Source organism: Prionailurus viverrinus, chromosome X (assembly GCF_022837055.1).
Source record: "Prionailurus viverrinus isolate Anna chromosome X, UM_Priviv_1.0, whole genome shotgun sequence".
Taxonomy (NCBI): Eukaryota; Metazoa; Chordata; class Mammalia; order Carnivora; family Felidae; genus Prionailurus; species Prionailurus viverrinus.
Genome location: NC_062579.1, coordinates 79,815,940 through 79,839,775, shown reverse-complemented (window position 1 = coordinate 79,839,775; position 23,836 = coordinate 79,815,940). Strand labels below are relative to the sequence as shown.

The following is a 23,836-nucleotide window of genomic DNA, read 5'->3' as shown; positions in this document are numbered from 1 at the left end:
GTTTTCTGTTAAGTTTCTCAGGATCCACATAAGATTGAAAACATATGGTATCTGTTTTTCTGTATATGGCTTATTTCACTTAGCATAACACTCTCCAGTTCCATCCACGTTGCTACAAAGGGCCAGATTTCATTCTTTCTCATTGCCACATATTACTCCATCGTGTATATAAACCACAATTTCTTTATCCATTCATCAGTTGATGGACATTTAGACTTTTTCCATAATTTGGCTATTGTTGAGAGTGCTGCTATAAACATTGGGGTACAGATGCCCCTATGCATCAGTACTCCTGTATCCCTTGGGTAAATTCCTAGCAGTGCTATTGCTGGGTCATAGGGTAGGTCTATTTTTAATTTTCTGAGGAACCTCCACACTGCTTTCCAGAGCGGCTGTACCAGTTTGCATTCCCACCAACAGTGCAAGAGGGTTCCCGTTTCTCCACATCCTCTCCAGCATCTATACTCTCCTGATTTGTTCATTTTGGCCACTCTGACTGGAGTGAGGTGGTATCTGAGTGTGGTTTTGATTTGTATTTCCCTGATGAGGAGTGACGTTGAGCATCTTTTCATGTGTCTGTTGGCCATCCGGATGTCTTCTTTAGAGAAGTGTCTATTCATGTTTTCTGCCCATTTCTTCACTGGGTTATTTGTTTTTTGGGTGTGGAGTTTGGTGAGCTCTTTATAGATTTTGGATACTACCCCTTTGTCTGATATGTCATTTGCAAATATCTTTTCCCATTCTGTTGGTTGCCTTTTAGTTTTGTTGATTGTGTCCTTTGCTATGCAGAAGTTTTTTATCTTCATGAGGTCCCAATAGTTCCTTTTTGCTTTTAATTCCCTTGCCTTTGGGGATGTGTCAAATAAGAAATTGCTGTGACTGAGGTCAGAGAGGTCTTTTCCTGCTTGCTCCTCTAGTGTTTTGATGGTTTCCTATCTCACATTGAAGTCCTTTATCCATTTTGAGCTAATTCTTGTGAATGGTGTAAGAAAGTGGTCTAGTTTCATTCTTGTGCCTGTTGCTGCCCAGTTCTCCCAGCACCATTTGTTAAAGAGACTGTCTTTTTTTCCATTGGATACTCTTTCCTGCTTTGTCGAAGATTAGTTGGCCATACTCTTGTGGGTCTAGTTATGGGGTTTCTATTCTATTCCATTGGTGTATGTGTCTGTTTTTATGCCAATACCATGCTGTCTTGATGATGACAGCTTTGCAGTAGAGGCTAAAGTCTGGGATTGTGATGCCTCCTGCTTTGGTCTTCTTCTTCAAAATTACTTTGGCTATTCGGGGCCTTTTGTGGTTCCATATGAATTTTAGGATTGTTTGTTCTAGCTTCGAGAAGAATGCTGGTGCAATTTTGATTGGGATTGCATTGAATGTGTAGATAGCTTTGGGTAGTATTGACATTTTGACAATATTTATTCTTCCAATCCATGAGCAGGGAATGTCTTTCCATTTCTTTAAATCTTCTTCAATTACCTTCATAAGCTTTCTGTAGTTTTCAGCATACAGATCTTGTACATCTTTGGTTAGATTTATTCTTAGGTATTTTATGCTTCTTGGTGCAATTGTGAATGGGATCAGTTTCTTTATTTGTCTTTCTACTGCTTCATTATTAGTGTATAAGAATGTAACTGATTTCTGTACATTGATTTTGTATCCTGTGACTTTGCTGAATTCATGTATCAGTTCTAGCAGACTTTTGGTGGAGTCTATAGGATTTTCCATGTATAATATCATGTCATCTGCAAAAAGTGAAAGCTTGACTTCATCTTTGCCAATTTTGATGCCTTTGATTTCCTTTTGTTGTCTGATTGCTGATGCTAGCACTTCCAACACTATGTTAAACAACAGTGGTGAGAGTGGACATCCCTGTCATGTTCCTGATCTCAGGGGGAAAGCTCTCAGTTTTTCCCCATTGAGGATGATATTAGCTGTAGGCTTTTCATAAATGGCTTTTATGATGTTTAAGTATGTTCCTTCTACCCCGACTTTCTCGAGGGTTTTTATTAAAGAAGGATGCTGAATTTTGTCAAATGCTTTTTCTGCATCGATTGACAGGATCATATGGTTCTTCTCTTTTCTTTTATTAATGTGATGTATCAAGTTGATTGATTTGCGAGTGTTGAAGCAGCCCTGCACCCAGGAATGAATCCCACTTGATCATGGTGAATAATTCTTTTATATGCTGTTGAATTCGATTTGCTAGTATCTTATTGAGAATTTTTGCATCCATATTCATCAGGGATATTGGCCTGTAGTTCTCTTTTTTTGCTGGGTCTCTGGTTTAGGAATCAAAGTAATACTTGCTTCGTAGAATGAGTCTGGAAGTTTCCCTTTCTATTTTTTGGAAGAGCTTGATAAGGATAGGTATTATCTCTGCTTTAAATGTCTGGTAGAATTCCCCAGGGAAGCCATCTGGTCCTGGACTCTTATTTGTTGGGAGATTTTTGATAACCAATTAAATTTCTTCGCTGGTTATGGGTCTGTTCAAGCTTTCTATTTCCTCCTGATTGAGTTTTGGAAGTGTGTGGGTGTTTAGGAATTTGTCCATTTCTTCCAGGTTGTCCAGTTTGTTGGCATATAATTTTTCATAGTATTCCCTGATAATTGCTTGTATCTCTGAGGGATTGGTTATAATAATTCCATTTTCATTCATGATTTTATCTATTTGGGTCATCTCCCTTTTCTTTTTGAGAAGCCTGGCTAGAGGTTTATCAATTTTGTTTAGTTTTTCAAAAAACCAGCTCTTGGTTTCATTGATCTGCTCTCCAGTTTTTTTAGTTTCTATATTGTTTATTTCTGCTCCAATCTTTATTATTTCTCTTCTTCTGCTGGGTTTGGGGTGTCTTTGCTGCTCTGCTTCTATTTCCTTTAGGTGTCCTGCTAGATTTTGTATTTGGGATTTTTCTTGTTTCTTGAGATAGGCCTGGATTGCAATATATTTTCCTCTCAGGACTGCATTCGCTGCATCCCAAAGCATTTGGATTGTTGTATTTTCATTTTCGTTTGTTTCCATATATTTTTTAATTTCTTCTCTAATTGCCTGGTTGACCCATTCATTCTTTAGTAGGGTGATCCTTAACCTCCATGTTTTTGGAGGTTTTCCAGACTTTTTCCTGTGGTTGATTTCAAGCTTCATAGCATTGTGGTCTGAAAGTATGCATGGTATGATCTTAATTCTTGTATACTTATGAAGGGCTATTTGGTGACCCAAAATGTGATCTATCTTGGAGAATGTTCCATGTGCACTCTAAGGTATATTCTGTTGCTTTGGGATGCAGAGTTCTAAATATATCTGTCAAGTCCATCTGACCCAATGTATCATTCAGGGCCCTTGTTTCTTTATTGACCTGTGTCTAGATGATGTATCCATTGCTGTGAGTGGGGTGTTAAAGTCCCCTGCAATCACCAAATTCTTATCAATAAGGTTGCTTATGTTTGTGAGTAATTGTTTTATATATTTGGGGGCTCCTGTATTTGGTGCATAGACATTTATAATTGCTAGCTCTTCCTGATGGATAGACCCTGCAATTATTATATAATGCCCTTCTTCATCTCTTGTTACAGCCTTTAATTTAAAGTCTAGTTTGTCTGATATAAGTATGGCTACTCTAGCTTTCTTTTGACTTCCAGTAGCATGATAGATAGTTCTCCATCCCCTCACTTTCAATCTGAAGGTGTCCTCAGGTCTAAGATGAGTTTTGTAGACACCAAATAGATGGGTCTTGTTATTTTATCCATTCTGATACCCTATGTCTTTTGGTTGGCGCATTTAGTCCATTTACGTTCAGTGTTATTATAGAAAGATATGGGTTTAGAGTCATTGTGATGTCTGTAGGTTTCATGCTTGTAGCGGTGTCTCCGGTACTTTGTCTCACAGGATCCCCCTTAGGATCTCTTGTAGGGCTGGTTTAGTGGCGACGAATTCCTTCAGTTTTTGTTTGGGAAGACCTTTATCTCTCCTTCTATTCTAAATGACAGACTTGCTGGATAAAGGATTCTCGGATGCATATTTTTTCTGTTCATCACATTGAAGATCTCCTGCCATTCCTTTCTGACCTGCCAAGTTTCAGTAGAGAGATCGGTCACGAGTCTTATAGGTCTCCCTTTATATGTTAGAACACGTTTATCCCTAGCTGCTTTCAGAATTTTCTCTTTATCCTTGTGTTTTGCCAGTTTTAGTATGATATGTCGTGCAGAAGATTGGTTCAAGTATGTCTGAAGGGAGTTTTTGTGCCTCTTGGATTTCAATGCCTTTTTCCTTCCCCAGATCAGGGAAGTTCTCAGCTATGATTTGTTCAAGTACACCTTCAGCACCTTTCCCTCTCTCTTCCTCCTCTGGAATACCAACTATGTGTAGATTATTTCTCTTTAGTGCATCACTTAGTTCTCTAATTCTCCCCTCATACTCCTGGATTTTTTTATCTCTCTTTTTCTCAGCTTCTTCTTTTTCCATTACTTCATCTTCTAGTTCACCTATTCTCTCCTCTGCCTCTTCAATCCGAGCTGTGGTCATCTCCATTTTATTTTGCAGCTCATTAGTAGCATTTTTTAGCTCCTCCTGACTGTTTCTTAGTGTCTTGATCTCTGTAGCATTAGATTCTCTGCTGTCCTTTATACTGTTCAAGCCCAGCGATTAATTTTATGTCTATTATTTTATTTTTTTTTTTTTAATGTTTATTTATTTTTGAGACAGAGAGAGACAGAGCATGAACGGGGGAGGGTCAGAGAGAGAGGGAGACACAGAATCTGAAACAGGCTCCAGGCTCTGAGCAGTCAGCACAGAGCCTGATGCGGGGCTTGAACTCACGGACCGTGAGATCATGACCTGAGCCGAAGTCGGACGCTTAACCGACTGAGCCACCCAGGCGCCCCAATGTCTATTATTTTAAATTCACTTTCTGTTATATTGTTTAAATCGTTTTTGATCAGTTTGTTAGCTATCATTATTTCCTGGAGTTTTTTTGAGGGGAATTCTTCCATTTCGTCATTTTGGATAGTCCCTGGAGTGGTGCGGAACAGCGGGGCACTTCCCCTGTGTTGTCTTGAATAACTGGAGTCGGTGGGTGGTGCCGCAGTTCGACCTGATGTCTGCCCCCAGCCCACCGCTGGGGCCACAGTCAGACTGGTGTGTACTTTCTCTTCCCCTCCCCCAGGGGCAGGATTCACTGTGGGGTGGCATGGCCTGTCTGGGCTACTTGCACATTGCTAGGCTTGTGGTGCTGGGGATCTGGTGTATTAGCTGGGGCAGATCAGCAAGGTGCACAGGGGCAGGAGGGCCAGGCTCATCTCATTTTCCTTTGGAGATCCACTTCGGGAGGGGGCCTGTGGCACCGGGAGGGAGTCAGACCCACCGGAGGCATGGATCCGCAGAAGCACAGCGTTGGGTGTTTGTGTGGTGCCATCAAGTTCCCTGGGAGGAACTGGTTCCCTTTAGGATTTTGGCTGGGGGATGGGTGAGAGAGATGGCGCTGGTGTTTGTTCCCCACCAGCCTTTGTTCCCCACCAAGCTGCGCTCTGTCGTCCTCTCCCTCCCGTTGTCCTCCAGCCCTCCCGCTCTCTCAGCAGAGCTGTTAACTTATAACCTTCCAGATGTTAAGTCCCGCTTGCTGTCCAAACACACTCCATCCGACCCCTCTGCTTTTGCAAGCCAGACTTGGGGGCTCTGCTTTGCCAGCGGGCTGCCCCTCTGCCCCGGCTCCCTCCTGCCAGTCCATGTAGCGCGCACCGCCTCTCCGCCCTTCCTACCCTCTTCCATGGACCTCTCGTCTATGCTTGGCTCTGGATAATCTGTTCTGCTAGTCTTCTGGCGATTTTCTGGGTTATTTAGGCAGGTGTGGGTGGAATCTAAGTGATCCGCAGGACGTGGTGAGCTCAGCGTCCTACTACGCCACCATCTTCCCAGAAGCCCCCTTTTCCCATTTTTAAATTGTGTTATAGTGGTATTCCCTTATCTGTAAGGATATACATTCCAAGACCCCCAGTGGATACCTGAAACTCCAGATAGTACTGCCTTATCTGTAAGGATATACATTCCAAGACCTCCAGTGGATACATGAAACTGCAGATAGTACTGAATCCTATATATACTATACCTTCCTATACATACATACTATTATTAAGTTTAATTTATAAATTAAGCACAGTGAGAGATTAATAACAACTAACAATAAAATAAAACAATTATAACAATATATTGTAATAAATGTTATGGGACTGTATTCTCTCCCTTTCTCAAAATATCTTCTTGTGATGAGATGAGATGACAAAATGCCTCTGTGACAAGATGAAGTGAGGTGAACAGTATAGGCCTTGTGATGTAGTGTTAGGCTACTGTTGACCTTCTGACAAAGTGTCAGACAAAGGATCATCTGCGTCTGGACAGCAGTTGATTACAGGTAACTAAAATTGTGGAAAGTTAAACTGTGGGTAAGGGGGGACTACTGGATTTTTTTTTGTTTTGCTATTGAGTTGTAGGACCTCCCTATATATTTTGGATATTAAGCTTTTACCAGATATATGGTATGCAAGTATCTCACATCCTGTAAGTTGCTTTTTCACTCATAGCAAAATTTGTGGGATGCAGCAAAAACAATATTAAGAGGAATTTTATAGTGATAAATGCCTACTAAAAAAGGAAAAGCTCCCAAATAAGTAACACAAATTCATACTTCAAGAAACTAGCAAAAGAAGAACAAAGTAAGCCAAAAGTTAGCAGAAGGAAATAACTAATAAAGATCAGAGGAGAAGTATAAAGATCAGAAGTAAATGAAATAGAGAATAGGAAAAAATCAACAATACTGAACTGTTTTTTTTAAGAGATACACAAAATTGACAAACCCTTGACTAAGAAAAAAAGATGAGTCAAATAAATAAGATCAGAAATTCAAAAGAGGACATAACAACTGATGCCACAGAAATAAAAAGGATTATGAGAGATTATTATGAATAATTAAATGCCAACAAATTGGATAAACTATTAGAAATGGATAGGAATACACAACCTATCAAGAGTGAATCATGAATAAATAGAAATTTTGAAGAGAGCAATAATGAGTAAGGCGACTGATTCGATAATCAAAATCAAAGAAAATCCCAGGACCAGATGGCTTCACTGGTGAATTCTCCCAAACTGATAATTAATACCAAGCCTCCAATCCTTTTTAAATGCTTCTAAAATACTGCAAAGGAGGGAACACTTCCAAACTGATACTGGCAAAAGATGGGCAGAACACTATCTCTACCTCTTGTTACCTGCCCTTGTGTAGTCTTGCTGATGCTGCATGAGACTGCAGGATTAAGGGTGAAGGCCCAATTTCCTGCTGGGAGTAAAGTGGATTGCTAAATGGCTCCAGTTTGTATCACTTTGTTCAGTCTCATTGATGCTGTGTGGGGTGGAGGCTTAAAAGGCTGCTGGAACCTGCTGATACTACCATTGCCAGGGAATCAGGGCACTGCCACCTTCTGCAAGATTGGGAAGAGAAGATTAGCTTCCTGCTGTGCCCCTCCTATACTACCAGAGGCAGGTGTGGAAATTTGAGTGCTGATGCCTACTTCTGTGGGGACAAGGGCAGGATGGGATGAGAGATCAACTTCCTGTTCTGACCTACTGAAGCCATGCTGGGAGGGGTACTGTTTTACCATTGGTGTTTGGGTGGAATAGGGTAGATATTGCCAAAAAGGTTTTCTATTGTTATGTCACTCTTTCACTAAGGAGAACAGGCTTTTTTGGAATCTTTTTTAGAATCTGCCTTTTGGTGGGTTTGTTTTCAAGGCTTATGAAATGTTCTGTCCAGGATAGAGGAAAGGCAACAAAAACACCCTTATGAAATGTTCTGTCCAGGATAGAGGAAAGGCAACAAAGACACCCAGGGAACTCACTAATGTGTTCTTCTTCAAGTCTAAAGGTACCTTTGTAGTATGCCTTCTTTTTAATTCCTTTCAGAGTCTTCCTATGCTTTTTTTTGTGTTATATCCAGAGATTTTTTTCTTTTATGGGTAGGTCCTGGGAGGAGTAGGGCTACTTTACTTTGGCAGAACTGAAATTCTCTGCAATGGTTTATTTTTAATGAAAGGATGGCAAAATTGAACTCTCATTGTGAAAATATTTTTAATTGGAATAGTTACTTGTGTTTGTTCACAGGTTTGTATTTAGAATGTAAGGGAAAAGTCTAAACTTTTCCATTTCTTTAAGAAATGAGAGAAATTTTACAACTTTCAAGGTTGTGATTACTGCCATTTAAGTATTATGAATAAACTATGAACACTACATTGGCGACATGAGGAAAAACTTATAAAGTTATATGTTCTCCTCAAAATAATCTATAAATTCAGTGAAATCCCAATAGACATCTCCACATCCGTATTAAAAGGAATGTTAGTGGATTACTGTCATCAAGATAGCAGAATAGAAAGCCCCAAATCCCCTTTACCCGATGGAGACATGACCATAACATTGCACAGATCAATTGCTTTCATGAAAACCAGTTAAGAAGCTCCTGACATATGAAGTATATGTCCAAGAAGAACTACATTGAAGACAGAAAATTGATGGTATTTACTCACTAAAGCTCCCACCTCTGGTACAGCACAGTGTGATAGTGAGAACATTTCTAATGTCTGGCTTCTTCTCAGGGAGGGAAAGAGAAGAGTGGAATATACATCCAACATTATGACTTTTCAGGGGGTTGCATCAGGGACTAGAGTTCTCTTACATGAATCAAAACACTGACAAGAATTGGCACCAGGTTGGGGACTGCTGAGAACAAAGGAAATAACTTCATGGTCTAACACCAAATAATCCACAGTACTGAAGACAGACACTAGGTAGAGCTCATGTGCCACAGCTTGGTACAACACCAGAAAGGCTTTAGTACTGCAAACAGACATCAGAGGAAATTTCTGAGTAGAACCAAACAGGAAAACCTCTTCAACTACAACATTTTGCACACAAGCCCAGAAAAGATCCATCCCCAGAAAAGGCTTGAGAGGTCTCCAGAACTCAAGCTCGGCTTACTGGTGAAGATCTTCCTTATACAAAGCCAGACTATACAGACTTTCACATGTGAAAGTCCCAATTTAAAATAAGAAGACATACAAAGAAACAGGAAAGTATGGCCAAATTAAAGGAACAAAATAAATTTCCAGAAACTTACACTAAAGAAATGGAGATATATGAGTTACCAGACAAAGAAATTTAAAACAACTGTCATAAGGATGCTCAGTGAACTAAAAGAGAGCACAATTTTTCTTGCATAAAATTTCTAAGTGATTTCTATAGATACTTTGCACTAAAAGGAGAGCATAAATCCCTACACCTAAAGTATAGGCTGCTGAGTGTAGTGAATTTCTTTTCCCAAATACAGTATATCAAGGGGAATGGAGACAAAAACCAACTTTCCATTGGAGAAATCTCACAAATTCCACTTCAGCTAAGTGATCAATGTCAGTAGCAATAGTGATGTCATGTTGAGAGTATATTAACCTTTGATACAAAGTGATGAAAATGTGAATTTATCTGTTGTGTCCCCAAAAAAGAAAAACAATAATTCTAGTTTAATCATGATTTAAAAATTATGAAAAATTCCAATAGAAGGGTATTCTGAAAAACACTTGACCTATATGCTTTAAAACTGTCAAGGTCATCACCAATAAGAAAAATCTGAGGCATTTTCACAGCCAAGAGGGTCCTAAGGAGACATAACAAATAAATACAAGTATCCTGGATGAGATCTGGAAGCAGAAACACATCAGGTAAAATCCAAGGAAATTTGAATAAGGTATATACTTTAGTAAATAATAAAGTGATAATATTGGTTTATTAATTACAATGAATGTACCATAATAACATAAGAAATTAATAGGAGAAACCATGTGAGGGGGTATATGGGAACTCTGCACTACCTTCTCAGTTCTAATGTGAATGTACAGCTATTCTCAAAGTCTATTTTCTTTCTTTCTTAAAAGTTTTTATTTAGTGTTCTCCTTGGCAGCTCATAAACTAAGATTGGAATGATACAGAGATTAGCATGGCCCCTGTGCAAGGATGACATGTAAATTTGTGAAGTATTTCATATTTTTGAAGACATAATGGTCAAAACATTTTGGATGCAGCAAAAGCAGTCCTAAGAGGGAAATATATAGCAATACAGGCGTATATCAAGAAGCAAGAAAAATATCAAATAAATAACCTAACCTTACACCTTAAAGAGCTAGAAAAAGAACAAGTGAAGCCTAAAGCCAACAGAAGAAAGGAAATACTTAAGTTTAGGGCAAATAAACGATATAGAAGCTAAAAAAAAATAGGAGAACAGATCAATGAAACCAGAAGCCAGTGCTTTGAAAAAATTAACAAGATTGATAAGCCCCTAGCCAGACTTATCAAAAAGAAAAGAAAAACAACTCAAATAAAATAACAAATGAGAGCGGGGCCATAACAACCAACGCCATAGAGATACATACAATTATAAGAGAATATTATGAAAAATTATATGCCAATGAGTTAGACAAACTGGAAAAGTGGATAAATTCCTAGAGACATACAAAACTGAAACAGGAAGAAATGGAAAAATTAAACAGACCCAGAGCCAGCAAGGAAATTGAATCAGTAATCCAAAATCTCCCAACAAACAAAAGTCCAGGGCCAGATGGCTTCACAGGGGAATTATACCAAACATTTAAATAAGAGTTAACGCCTGTTCCAAAAAACTGAAATGAAAGGAAAACTTCCAAATTCATTCTATGATGCCAGTATTACCCTGATTACAAAACCAGAAAAAGACTCCACTTAAAAAGAGAACTACATGGATGTTAAGATTCTCAATAAAATACTAACAAATCAAATCCAACAGTACATTAAAAGAATCATTCACCACAGTCAAGTGGGATTTATTCCTGGGCTTCAAGAGTGGTTCAATCTTTGCAAATAAATTTAATACACCACATTAATAAAAGAAAGGATAAGTACCATATGATCCTTTTAATAGATACAGAAAAAGCATTTGACAAAGTATAACATCCATTCTTGATAAAAAAATCCTCAACAAAGTAGGGATAGAGGGAACATACCAAAACATCATAAAAGCCATATATGGAAAACCCACAGCTAATATCATCCTCAATGGGGAAAAACTGAGAGCCTTTCCTCTACAGTCAGGAAGAAGATAGGGATGTCCACTTTCACCACTGTTTTTTAACATATTACTGGAAGTCCTAGCCTCAGCAATCAGACATCAAAAGGAAATAAAAGGCCAAACCTGCAAGGAAGAAGACAAACTTTCCCTATTTGCAGATGATATGACACTCTATATACAAAACCTACAGACCACCAAAAAATTGCTAGAACTATACGTGAATTCAGTAAAGTCACAGGATACAAAATCAACATACAGATATCTGTTGCATTTCTATACACCAATAATGAGGCAGCAGAAAGAGAAATCAAGGAAGTCATCCCATTTAAAATGGTACCCAAACCCATAAGATATCTAGGAATAAACCTAACCAAAGAGATGAAAGATCTGTACTCTGAAAACTATAAAACACGTATGAAAGAGATTGAAGATAACACAAAGGAATGGAAAGATATTCCATGCTCATGAACTGGAAGAACAAATATTGTTAACATGTCTATACTACCCAAAGCAATCTGCACATTTAATGCAATCCCTATCAAAATACCACCAGCATTTTTCACAGAGCTAGAACAAACAATGCTAAAATTTGTATGGAACTACAAAAGACACTAAATAGTCAAAACAATCTTGAAAAAGGAGGCATAAGAATTCCGGACTTCAAGTTATATTACAGAGCTGTAGTGATCAAGATAAGACAGTGTGGTACCAGCACAAAAATGGCCACATAGATCAATTAGAACATAACAGAAAACCCAGAAATAATCCCACAACTACATGGTCAACTAATATTCAACAAAGGAGGAAAGAATATCCAATGGGAAAGGGCAGTCTCCTCAACAAATGGTGTTGGGAACACTGGACAGCAACATGCAAAAGAATGAAACTGGACCACTTTCTTACACCATACACAATTCAAAATGGATGAAAGACTTAAATGTGGGACAGGAAACCATCAAAATCCTAGAGGATAATACAGGCAGTAACCTCTTTGACACTGGCTATAGCAACTTCTTTCTAGATATGTCTCCTGAAGTAAGGGAAACAAAACAAAAATAAACTATTGGGACTACATCAAAATTAAAAGCTTCTGCACAGTGAAGGAAACAGTCAATAAAACTAAAAGGCAGCCTATAGAATGGGAGAAGATATTTGCAAATGAAATATCTGACAAAGGGTTAGTATATAAAATATATAAAGAACTTATCAAACTCAACACCCAAAAACCAAATAATCCAGTTAAAAATGGGCAGAAGACAAGAATAGATATTTTTCTAAAAAAGACATACAGATGGCTAATATAGACACATTAAAAAATGCTCAACATCACTCATCAAGAGGGAAATACGAAACAAAACTAGAATGAGATTTTACCTCATACCAGTCAGAATGGTTAAAATTAACAAGACAGGAGACAATAGGTGTTGGAGAGGATGTGGAAAAAGGGGAACCCTCTTACATTGTTGGTGGGAATGCAAAGTAGTGAAGCCACTCTGGAAAACAATATGGAGGTTCCTCAAAAAGTTACAAATAGAACTACCTTACCATCCAGCAATTGTACTACGAGGTATTTACCCAAACGATACAAAAATACTGAATTGAAGGGACACATGCATCCTGACATTTATAGCATCATTATCAATAATAGCTAAATTATGGAAAGAGCCCAAATGTCCACCAACTGATGAATAAAGAAGTTTTGTGTGTGTGTGTGTGTGTGTGTGTGTGTGTGTGTGTGTATAAAGGAATTATGTAATGTAATGGAATTATATAATGGAATATTACTCAGCCATAAAAAAGAATGAAATCTTGCTATTTGCAATGATGTGGATGGAACTAGAAAGTATCATGCTAGGCGAAATAGTCAAAGACAAAAATATGATTTCACTCATGTGGAATTTAAGAAACAAAAATGAACATAGGTGAAAAAAAAAGAGAGTCAAGCCAAGAAACAGACTTTTAACTATAGAGAACAAACCAATGGTTGCCAAAGGGGAGGTGGGTGGAGGGGAAGGGCTAAATAGGTGATGGGTATTAAGGAGTGCACTTGTTGTGATGAGCACTGGGTATTGTATGGAAGTGATGAATCACTGAATTCTACACCTGAAACTCCTATTACACTGGAACTTAAACAAAAATTTGGAGAAGGAAAAACAAAGTTTTTATTTAAATTCCCCTTAGTTAACATACGGTGTAATATTAGTTTCAGGAGTACAATACAGTGATTAAACACTTCCTTCCATACAACACCTGGTGCTCATCACAATAAAGTCTATTTTAAAAACCTCTCAAATAAGAAATCTCCAGGCCAAGATAATTTCATTGAAGAATTCTGCTAAATGTTTAATGAAACATTAATACAAATTATATATAATCTTTTCCACAAAATAGAAGTGGAGAGAACACTTCCTAATTTTTTATGAAGTTAATATTAGACTGATACAAAAGCTTAACGCAGAATAAAAAAGAAAACTATATACCAATATCCATCATGAATATTGATGAAAATTCCTTATAAAATGTCAGCAAATGTAATTCAGCAATGTAGGATAATAATTACATACAATGGGGTTTATTTCAGTGATGAAAGTCTGGTTCAATATGTAAAAATCTGTCATTTTAACCCATCATGCTAACAGGCTAAAAAATGAAAATTATATGATCCTATCAATCTATGCAGAATAAAAACAAAAAAATTCAACACTTGTACATGATAAAAAATAAAACAAGATCCACATATGAGTGAAAACATATGATATCTGTCCTCTGACTGACTTATTTCTCTCAGCATAATACCTTCCAGTTCCATCCACATTGCTGCAAATGGCATGAATGAGCACTGGGTGTTGTATGTAAGCCAATTTGACAATAAATTATATTCATAAAAAAATAAAACATTCTGAATAAAACATTCAAATGGAAGAGAACTTTCTCAACTTTGTGAAGAGCATTGTATTAGTGTCCTATGACTGCTGTAACCACAAATGGAGTGGCTTAAAACCAGAAATTCATGGTCTCTAAGTTCTCAAGGCTAGAAGTCTGAAATCAAGGTGTTGTTAGTAGGGCCATGCTCCTTCTAAAGCCTAGAGAGAAAAATCTTTTCTTGCCTTTTCGGGCTTCTGGTATCCCTAGGCATTCCTTGGCCTGTGGCAGCATAAAGCCTGCCTTCATTGTTACTTGGTATTCTTCCTAAATATATCTCTGTATCTGTATCTCCTCTTCTTATAAGGGCACCAGTCATATTGGATTAGGGCCCACTCTAATGACTTCATCTTAACTTGATTATATTTGCAAAGACCCTATTTTAACACCTGCAGGTACCATGGGTTAAGACTTTATCTTTTTTTGGGGGACACAATTCAACCCAAATAGTCCACTCTCTGGCTCTCCATAACATATATATTCATCATTTCATTTTTAAGAGTCGTGTTTTAAAGTTTCCTACTGTATGTATGGATTTTTAATTTGTTGCAGTTCTATCAGATTCTATCTATAAATTCAAATTTTTGCTTTGGGGTGCATAAAAGTTTGTTATGAGTGGTTCCTTTTATATTTTAAAACAGTCCTGTAAATCCACGGAAATCTATTCACCATGAATTTTATTTTGTCTGATATTAAAATCGCTATACTTATTTGGTTCTTTCTTTCACATATGCCAGATTTATCTTTTCCTGCCTTTGTATAATGCTTTTAAAAGGACAGGCATATCCTTTCTGCCATGTGAGGTTACATTAAGAAGATGGCTGTCAATGAGGAATCAGGCTCTCATCAGACACTAAAGCTACTAGTGCCATAATCTTGAACTTCCCAACCTCCAGAACTGTGAGAAATAAATTTCCGTTGTTTATAAAATCAGTACAGGCATACCTTGGAGATATTGCAGGTTCCGCTCCAGGCCACGATAATAAAGTAAATATTACAATAAAGCAAGTCAAATGAATTTTTTGTTGTCTCGGTGCTTATAAAAGTTAATACTATACTGTAGTCTACTAAGTGTGCATTATGTCTAAAAAATGGGCATAGCTTAATTAAAAAATACTTTATTGCTAAAAATGCTAATCATCTGAGCTTTCAGTGAGTCATAATCACTGATCACAGATCACCATAACAAATATGGTAATAATGAAGAAGTTTGAAATATTGTGAGAATTAACAAAATGTGACAGAGACACAAAGTGAGCAAATGCTGCTGGAAAAATGACAGACTTGCTTGATGCAGGGTTGCCACAAACCTTCAATTTGTATAAACTGCAGTATCTGAGAAGTGCAAAAGAGCCAGATGCAATAAAGAGAGGTATGCCTGTAATATACATACATTAAACATCAGCTGGTTTTCTTTGTGAAATATTTAATATTAAAGGAATTCTTAGGTTTCATCTCACTAAACCTCCCATAGTGCTACTCTCCTACCTTTATATGCAACTATTTCAACAGTTTAGTGTATACCTACCCTTCGAGTCCTTTAATCTGTGCATTTACCAGTAATCGCATATTAAGAAGAAACATACAACATCCTTTTCTTTTTTTTCCCCCTTGATATCATTTTTAATAGATTTAAATTACATCTATCTGGGACTAGTAACACCATTATTTGGTGGTGGCTCATTATAAGATATTGTATTAGAAATCTGTAAATTAAGCAACTGTTTCTTATGATATGCACCATTTTTCTGATTGGCATGTTCATCCAGAGATTTTCTTATATGGTTCTTTAATTCTTCAATTCCTTCTCCTGTAATTGCAGAGATGGGGATGATGTGTTGGAACTCCACAGTCCTCTCTGGAATCATGTTTTTCTTAAATAAATGCAAAAAATCTTTAGGATTCTGGAGTTGATTCATCAGTACATGGAACATATCTTGGGCACCTGGCAAGTCCATTTTATGAACTGCCAGGAATGCAGGTTTTGTCTGAAGTTCCTCTTTGTACAATTCTAACTCTTTTGTAAGAAGTATTATGGTTTCAAAGGCAGTTCTGTATTGAGTTTGGGAAGAAAGCTGAAATCCAGAAATATCGACAACAAAAAGTAGTTGTCTAGTTCTTTCTATATGCTTGAGGAATTAGTAGCCCATTCCTTTGTTATATGCGCTCCTTCTATTAAACCAGGAAGATCAGCTACTGATATCTGTCTGAAATCATTATACACAATCTTTCCAAGTTCAGGCTTTAATGTTGTAAATGCATAATCTGCGATTGCAGGTTTTGCATGAGAAACCTGACTTAGCAAAGGGGATTTTCCTGCATTTGGGAATCCTACTAGGCCTATATCAGCTATAAGTTTTAGATCAAGGTGAATGACTTGTTTCTGGCCTTTCAATGGTAAGAAATTTGTAAGTAATTTACCACCAAGACCTCCTTCAGCTACCAAAATTCTGTCCTTCTCTTTATTGAGTTCTTCTATAATTTTACCATTTTCATCAGTTACTGAAATACCCACAGGTACAGGAATTTCACAGTCTTTTCCTCTGGAGCCTTTCAGTGCATTAACACGACTATTTGCTCCTTCTCCAGCCACAAACCGTTTCTGAGGATATTTGTCTTCAAGTTGTTTTAAAGTCATTTTCTTATGGGCTACAACCCAGACATCACCACCTTTTCCACCTTCTCCACCTAAACGAGGGTAACCCATTCCACCACTTCCTCCCCTGGTGAAGAGTCTTAGGTTATCAATGAAGTTTCCATACTTTCTGAACCACACGCTACCGCACCACACCATGACTGCGACGTGCTAGGGCTGACTCCCTTGAAAGTGTACCTACAACATCTTTTTTAATGCATCACACATGTTTTCACCTGATTTTTTAAAAAAAATTTTTGAGTATAATTGACCCACAATATTACATTAGTTACAGGTGTACAACATAGTGATTCAACTTTTCTATATGTTATACTGTGCTCACCATAAGTATCACTACCATCTGTCACCATACAATGCTATTACAATACCACTGACTATATTCCCTGTGCTGTATCTTTTATTGTCATGACTTATTCATTCCATAACTGGAAGCCTGTATCTCCCACTCCCTTTCACCCACTGTGCTCACCTCCTCACCACCTCCTCTCTGGCAACCCTGTTTGTCCTCTGTATTTATAGGTCTGCTTCTGCTTTTTATTTGCTTATTATTATTATTATTATTTTTTTTTGTATTCCACATATGAGTGAAATCACATGGTATTTCTCAGTCTGACTTATCGCACTTAGTGTAATATCCTCTAGGTCCATCCATGTCATTGCAAATGGCATGATCTCATCCTTTTTATGGCTGCATAATAGTCCATGCTCTTCATTCCAATATATATACCAAATCTTCCTTACCCTTTTGTCTATTGATGGACACTTAGGTTGCCTCAATATTTTGACTACTGTAAACAATGCTGCAATAAACATAGAGGTGCATATATCTTTTCAGATTAGTGTTTTGATTTTCTTTGGGTAAATACCAACCAGTAGTGGAGTTATTGGATCATGCAGTATTTCTATTTTTGACTTTTTGAGGAATCTCTATACTGTTTTCAACAGCAGATGTGACCTGATTTTATTTTACTATTTTTCTGTGTTAGTACATTTAGATTGGCCTCATCTTTGTAATAGATACATAGAATTTAATTTCTGAATATACCATCATTTACTTTGTTATTCCTCCTTTTGTGGCAGGTTTGATTTTATCAGTTTTTATTTGTCATGACATAATTTAATACAGACAAATCCTGTAAATATTTCTTTTCCTTAAACATACAGGTATTTTGAGTGACAAGGTTATGGTTCTAGGCTCTGGCTCTAAAGATAATTTAGGATGTCAGAGGATGGAGAATTTAATCTTATGACTTATATGACAATCTAATTTCTACAATAACTGAGATGCAGTACATATTACACAGGGGCAGAGATCTTCAGCAAAGGCATGTGCTGGCAGGGATGTCTGAAAACCAGCTTCTGGTATTTGGAGTTCCCAGTAACCCTTGTCTGTGTGTTTATGAGTAAGGGTTCTAGCTGCAGGTAGACGGAAGTGTTCTGATCCCTTCTGCCATGTGATTCATACCTGAGGCACTTACTATAGGGATACAAAAATGTCTCAGATATGCTTGGATTCTCCCCCTCGTTGAGAACTGGCATCATTAGGTGCCATGTGAAAATGAGAGTGGAATTAGGATTGGGTGATTCTGAGATCCCCTTTAGACCCAGCATATGTTATAAACATCTTGTATGAGTATGCTGAGCTGGGGCTGGAACACAGGTGTGTGCCTGACAGGAAAGCTAAACTTGTCAACTTTTCTATTTAAATGGATTCCCTAAACCATTGTATAGAAATATGTTCCCTTCAATGCATATCCCTACAGTATGTTGCTGGTGTTTACTGTAATATTTATTCATTCATTTATTGGATGGGGAGGCTCAAGTATCTGAGGTAGAGATTAAAATTTTGCCTCTGAAGATGAACTTGTACTATCCAGTTGCCATAGGAAACTGATGTCAACCGTAGAAACATGATGTACTTTTGGTTTCTATGACACCTGAACTATGTTATCTTATCCTGTGAGGAAAAATATTTAAATTGGATGTTTACAGGCAAAAAGCGTGTGATACTTGCATCAAAACAAGATAATTTGGGTGTCTCCCATCACCATGAGTGTGTGCATATGTGAGGGTGTTGCAGGGACAGTAATTAAATATATGATTGCAAATGTAAAGGCTGATTACTCCTGTTTTGAAAGGAGGCTGGAAGCCACTGCAGAGAACAGACTGAAGAGGTTGAGTCACTAGTTATTCCATTTCCTCCCTTGTTTTTGTGTCCTTGGATGACACCCCATAGTATGAGGGCTCTGTGATCTTGGACTCTATAAGCCAAAGTCTGTAAACTGTTTTTGACTATGCACCACTCTCCATGAAATATTTTTGCAGTAGCTCTGAAAGATGTATCTTCATTTATATCTTTGTATATTAAGGAAATTTGGGGAAGGTAAGTTATGAATACCCAAATTTTGAAACAAATGAATTGTGAAATACAATGAATATAATAGAAATTCGAACACATTTTTCCCTGTACTTTAGTGGATCATTTGCACATCCCTAGTTACCTGAACACCATTTGGAAATTATGGCTATAAACTTTTATTACGTAACTAAAATCTGCAAATGGCTTTCCATTATCTATGCGTAAAGTACAAGCCCTTTAATAAAGCTTTTGATTTCTGTGGTTGAATTTTTATTGTGATTTTGTTGATGTAATAGTTTTTTTTTCTATTTATGGACCATGTTTCAAAAGAAAGTCAGATTATTTAAACTACTTATTGTTGTTTCCTTTATATTAGCTATGCTTCAGTAAGCAGTTGGTATAATGTCTATTTAAATCTTTCAGCTTTACATTTCTGACTCTGCTCTGTGACACTGAAGCATGGTCTCTGCTAACCCTGTTTCTAATCTGCTACCTGGTTCATTGTTAGGCTCTGCTCATGAGTGCCACCTGGAGACATGTGTCTGGAGGAAGGGAAGCAAGTTAACCACAATTCTGTTTCTAGGATGAACTCTATTTGATCATAGTGTATTATTCTTGTTTTATATTGTGGTTTAATCTGCTAAAAACACATTTAAATTAAAAAGGCATATTGAGCTATAGTTTCTGTTTCATGTCATGACTTTTCTTCTTTGATTTCTAGGTAATGCTGACTTCATGTAATGAGGTAGGAATTGTTCTGCCTCTTCTATTTCCACATATGATAGATTAACAGGGACAAAATTTACCTTCTGTATTAATGTACTATTGTTGCAGTAACATATTACCACAACACACATTTATCATCTTACAGTTTGGGAGGTCAGAAGTCTGAAATAGGTTTCATCAGGATGAAACCAAGGTGTTGGAAGGCCATGCTCCTCCAGAGGCTCTAGGGAAGAATTTGTTTACCTGTTTTTATAGCTTCTAGAGCTGTATATATTTCCTTCCTTAGATTATGACCCCTTCCTCTATCTTCCAAGGCAGCAGGGTGGCATCTTCAAATCTCTCTCTATTTCCATCTTCACATCTCCTTCTCTCTTATAAGGACACTTATAATTACATTGGGCCAACCCAAATATTGCAGGATAATCTCTCTGTTCAAGAACCTTAAGTCAATAACACCTGTAAAGACTTTTCTGCAATATAAGGTAATATATTCACAGATCCTGGGGGTTAGGATGTGGAGATATTTGGGGATCCCTAATTTAGACTACCGCAAATTCCTATGAAGGAACAAAAATAATCAGAAAAAAAGTGAAACAATGGTTTTCAACATACTGGACAAAAAGCAAAAATGGAGAGTGATAAATGAGAGACTGGAAACAAGTTACAGTTAGCATCATACTTATTGGTGAAAGACTGAAAGCTTTTGTCTTACGATCAAGAGTAGACAAGGATGCCTGCTCTTGCCATTTCTGTTTAAAAATATACTGGAAGTCCTAGCCAAGGCAATTAGCCAAGGAAAAGAAGAAAAAGGCATGCATATTGAAAAGGAAAGAACAAACCTATTTCTATTTGCAGCAGACATGGTCTTAAGCATAAAAAATCCTAAATAATCCACAAAAAATCATCAGGGTTGAGTTCATCAAGATTGCAGGATATAAGATCAATATACAAAAATCTGTTGTTTTTTATATTGAGCTCAATATATAAAAATCTGTTTTTTTTATATTAGCAATGAAAAATCCAAAAACAAAATGAAGACATGAGTTCCCTATATAATAACGTGATATAAATAAAATACTTAGGAGTAAATTTAACAATACAAATGTCCCTCAATTGATGAATGGGTAAATAAAATGTGTTCTATCTCTACAGTGAAATATTATTTGACCATATAAAAAGAATGAAGTACAGATTCATGCTATAATTTGGATGAATTTTGAACACATTTTGCTAAGTTAAAAAATCCAGTGAAAAAGGCCATATATTGTATGTTTCAAATGATATGAAATGTCCAGAAAAGGCAAATTCATAGAAATGGAAGGTGAGTTAATGTTTGCCTGGGTCTGGGATAGGAAGCAAGGATAGACTGCAAATGGGCACAGAGGATCTTTTTGAGGTGTTGCAAAATTTCTAAAATTGAATAGAATGTATAAATTGTGGTAATAGTTGCATAACTTTCTAATTTTTATCTAAAATTATTGAATTTTACACTTAAGTAAATTTTGTGTTATCCTATTTTACATTTATGTTATTTTATGACTCAATCCCATGACCATGAGATCATGACCTGAGCCGAAATCATGAGTCTGAGTCTGGGGGTGCCTGGGTGGCTCAGTTGGTTAAGCGTCTGACTCTTGATTTCAGCTCAGGTCATGATTTCACACTTTTTTGGTTCGAGCTCTGTGTTGGGCTCTGTGCTGACAGTGAGGAGCCTGTTTGGGATTCTCTCTCTCTCTCTCTCTCTCTCTGTCTCTCTCTCTGTCTCTGTCTCTCTCTTTCTGCCCCTACCCTGTGTTTACTCTGTCTCTCTCTCAAAATAAATAAACTTAAAAAAATTTAAAAAGAATGAAAAAAAAAGAAGAAATCAAGAGTCAGACTCTTAATCGTCTGAGTCGCCCAGCACCCTCTGGTTTGTTTCTAATGTATCAGTATCTTTGTTGAGATTGAAAGACAGAGAAAAAGAGAGTTTTTTCTTTCCTATTGGCACAAAACATAAAACAAACAATCCATACAAGAATTTGTGCAACATATTTTTAAAATGTTGTCTTGGGAAGGCTTTAAAGAATGAGAAGACATGACAATTTAAAATTCTCATTTTATCATTTCCCTGCTTTTATATCTTGAAAATTTATTATCTTTTAATCAGAAAAACAACTGTAACTTATAAGCTTAAAAGATGAACATATATTCTTTCAAAATGACACTCAAATTATGACGAATCTATAAAATAGACTGTTAAGTTTAAAATAAAAATTTTCCTATAAAATTAAAATTGAGAAGTTTTTAGATCCAAATATTATCTTAATTATGTGACCATTGATGATGTATATTTTCTTAAATTTAAAAAAAAATTTTTTTTAAGTTTATTTATTTTTGAAACAGAGACAGACAGAGCACAAGCAGGGGAGGGTCAGAGAGAGAGGGAGACACAGAATCAGAAGCAGGCTCCAGGCTCTGAGCTGTCAGCACAGAGCCCGACGCGGGGCTCGAACTCACAGACTGTGAGATCATGACCTGAGCCGACGTCTGACACTCAACCGACTGAGCCACCCAGGCGCCCCTATTTTAGCATCTTTTAAAATTATTATTGACCAGTTTTTTTTAAGTAAAATGGTTCTGAAAAGAGCCTATTCCATTTTATTGTGCATGCACACACGTACACACGTTTAGGAGAGGGCAATTTTCCATAGGCTGGAGAACGTTCTTTAGCCAAGGTTGGTGGAACTTTCCGTGCACTCAAGAAGGTCTGCATACAGGCATGGTGGCTATAGCTGGGTGATGATCTAGGATCTAATTTCTTTCCAACTAGCAATGCTGGCTGCAGTTCTGCCCTGAACACATGGTTGTATTTTCTACTTTTTTGGAGGTAAATTGTGACAGAGAGGTTTAATGTTTAAAATTCTTCTTACTGAAAAATATGGAGCATGGTTAAGACCTACCAGTCTTCTACAAGAAAGACCAGATTCTAGTCCCTGAGGCAATAATGACTGGTAAAGACAGTATGTTCACCTTCTGTGATTGCAGAAAAATCAGGGTTCCCAGTTTGGGTTCACAACTTCCTAGTCATGTGACTAATTTCATATACTGGATAAGCTGTTTTTTTTTTTAAGTTTATTTATTTTTAGAGAGAGGGCAGGGGAAGGGCAGAGGGAGAGGGAGAAAGAGTGAATTCCAAGCAGGCTCTGCAGTGTCAGTGCAGAGCCCAACACATGGCTTAAACTCATGAACTGAGAAATCATGACCTGAGCGGAAATCAAGGGTCAGACGCTTAACTGACTGAGCCACCCAGGCAACCCTGGATAAACTGTTTTATACTACATCTCTTTTCTCTGACTTTATTAATCTGAGAATAGAATGTAGTAATGTGGTTGGGAAGTCTTCATTACTCTTATTTAAAGTTCATTTTCTTATAAAAGCCATTTATGAAAAGCCCACAGCTAACATCATCCTCAAAGGGGAAAAACTGAGAGCTTTTTCCCTGAGATCAGGAACACGACAGGGATGCCCACTCTCACTGCTGTTGTTTAACATAGTGCTGGAAGTTCTAGAATCAGCAATCAGACAACAAAAGGAAATCAAAGGCATCAAAATTGGCAAAGATGAAGTCAAGCTTTTGCTTTTTGCAGATGACATGATATTATACATGGAAAATCCTATAGACTCCACCAAAAGTCTGCTAGAACTGATACATGAATTCAGCAAAGTTGCAGAATACAAAATCAATGTACAGAAATCAGTTGCATTCTTATACACTAACAATGAAGCAACAGAAAGACAAATAAAGAAACTGATCCCATTCACAATTGCACCAAGAAGCATAAAATACCTAGGAATAAATCTAACCAAAGATGTAAAGGATCTGTATGCTGAAAACTATAGAAAGCTTATGAAGGAAATTGAAGAAGATTTAAAGAAATGGAAAGACATTCCCTGCTCATGGATTGGAAAAATAAATATTGTCAAAATGTCAATACTACCCAAAGCTATCTACACATTCAATGCAATCCCAATCAAAATTGCACCAGCATTCTTCTCGAAACT

The 23,836-nt window shown here is 37.1% G+C and overlaps 2 protein-coding genes and 1 non-coding gene across 3 annotated transcripts in view; 1 reads left to right on the top strand and 2 right to left on the bottom strand.

The window, feature by feature from the left end:
• LOC125157314 (small ubiquitin-related modifier 2-like) overlaps window positions 1-23,836 on the bottom strand; it is a 170,173-nt gene that overhangs the window by 37,047 nt on the left and 109,290 nt on the right. The gene's annotated exons all lie outside the window — the stretch shown is intronic.
• LOC125157967 (U6 spliceosomal RNA) lies at window positions 9,977-10,080 on the top strand. The gene has a single exon (XR_007149107.1). It is a non-coding gene; the product is annotated as a U6 spliceosomal RNA (small nuclear RNA).
• On the bottom strand, window positions 15,673-16,848 carry LOC125157313 (GTP-binding protein 10-like). Its single transcript, XM_047843904.1, is given in 2 exon segments — window positions 15,673-16,215; window positions 16,218-16,848. Coding segments are annotated over 2 exon segments (1,149 nt in total). The 3' UTR covers window positions 15,673-15,697.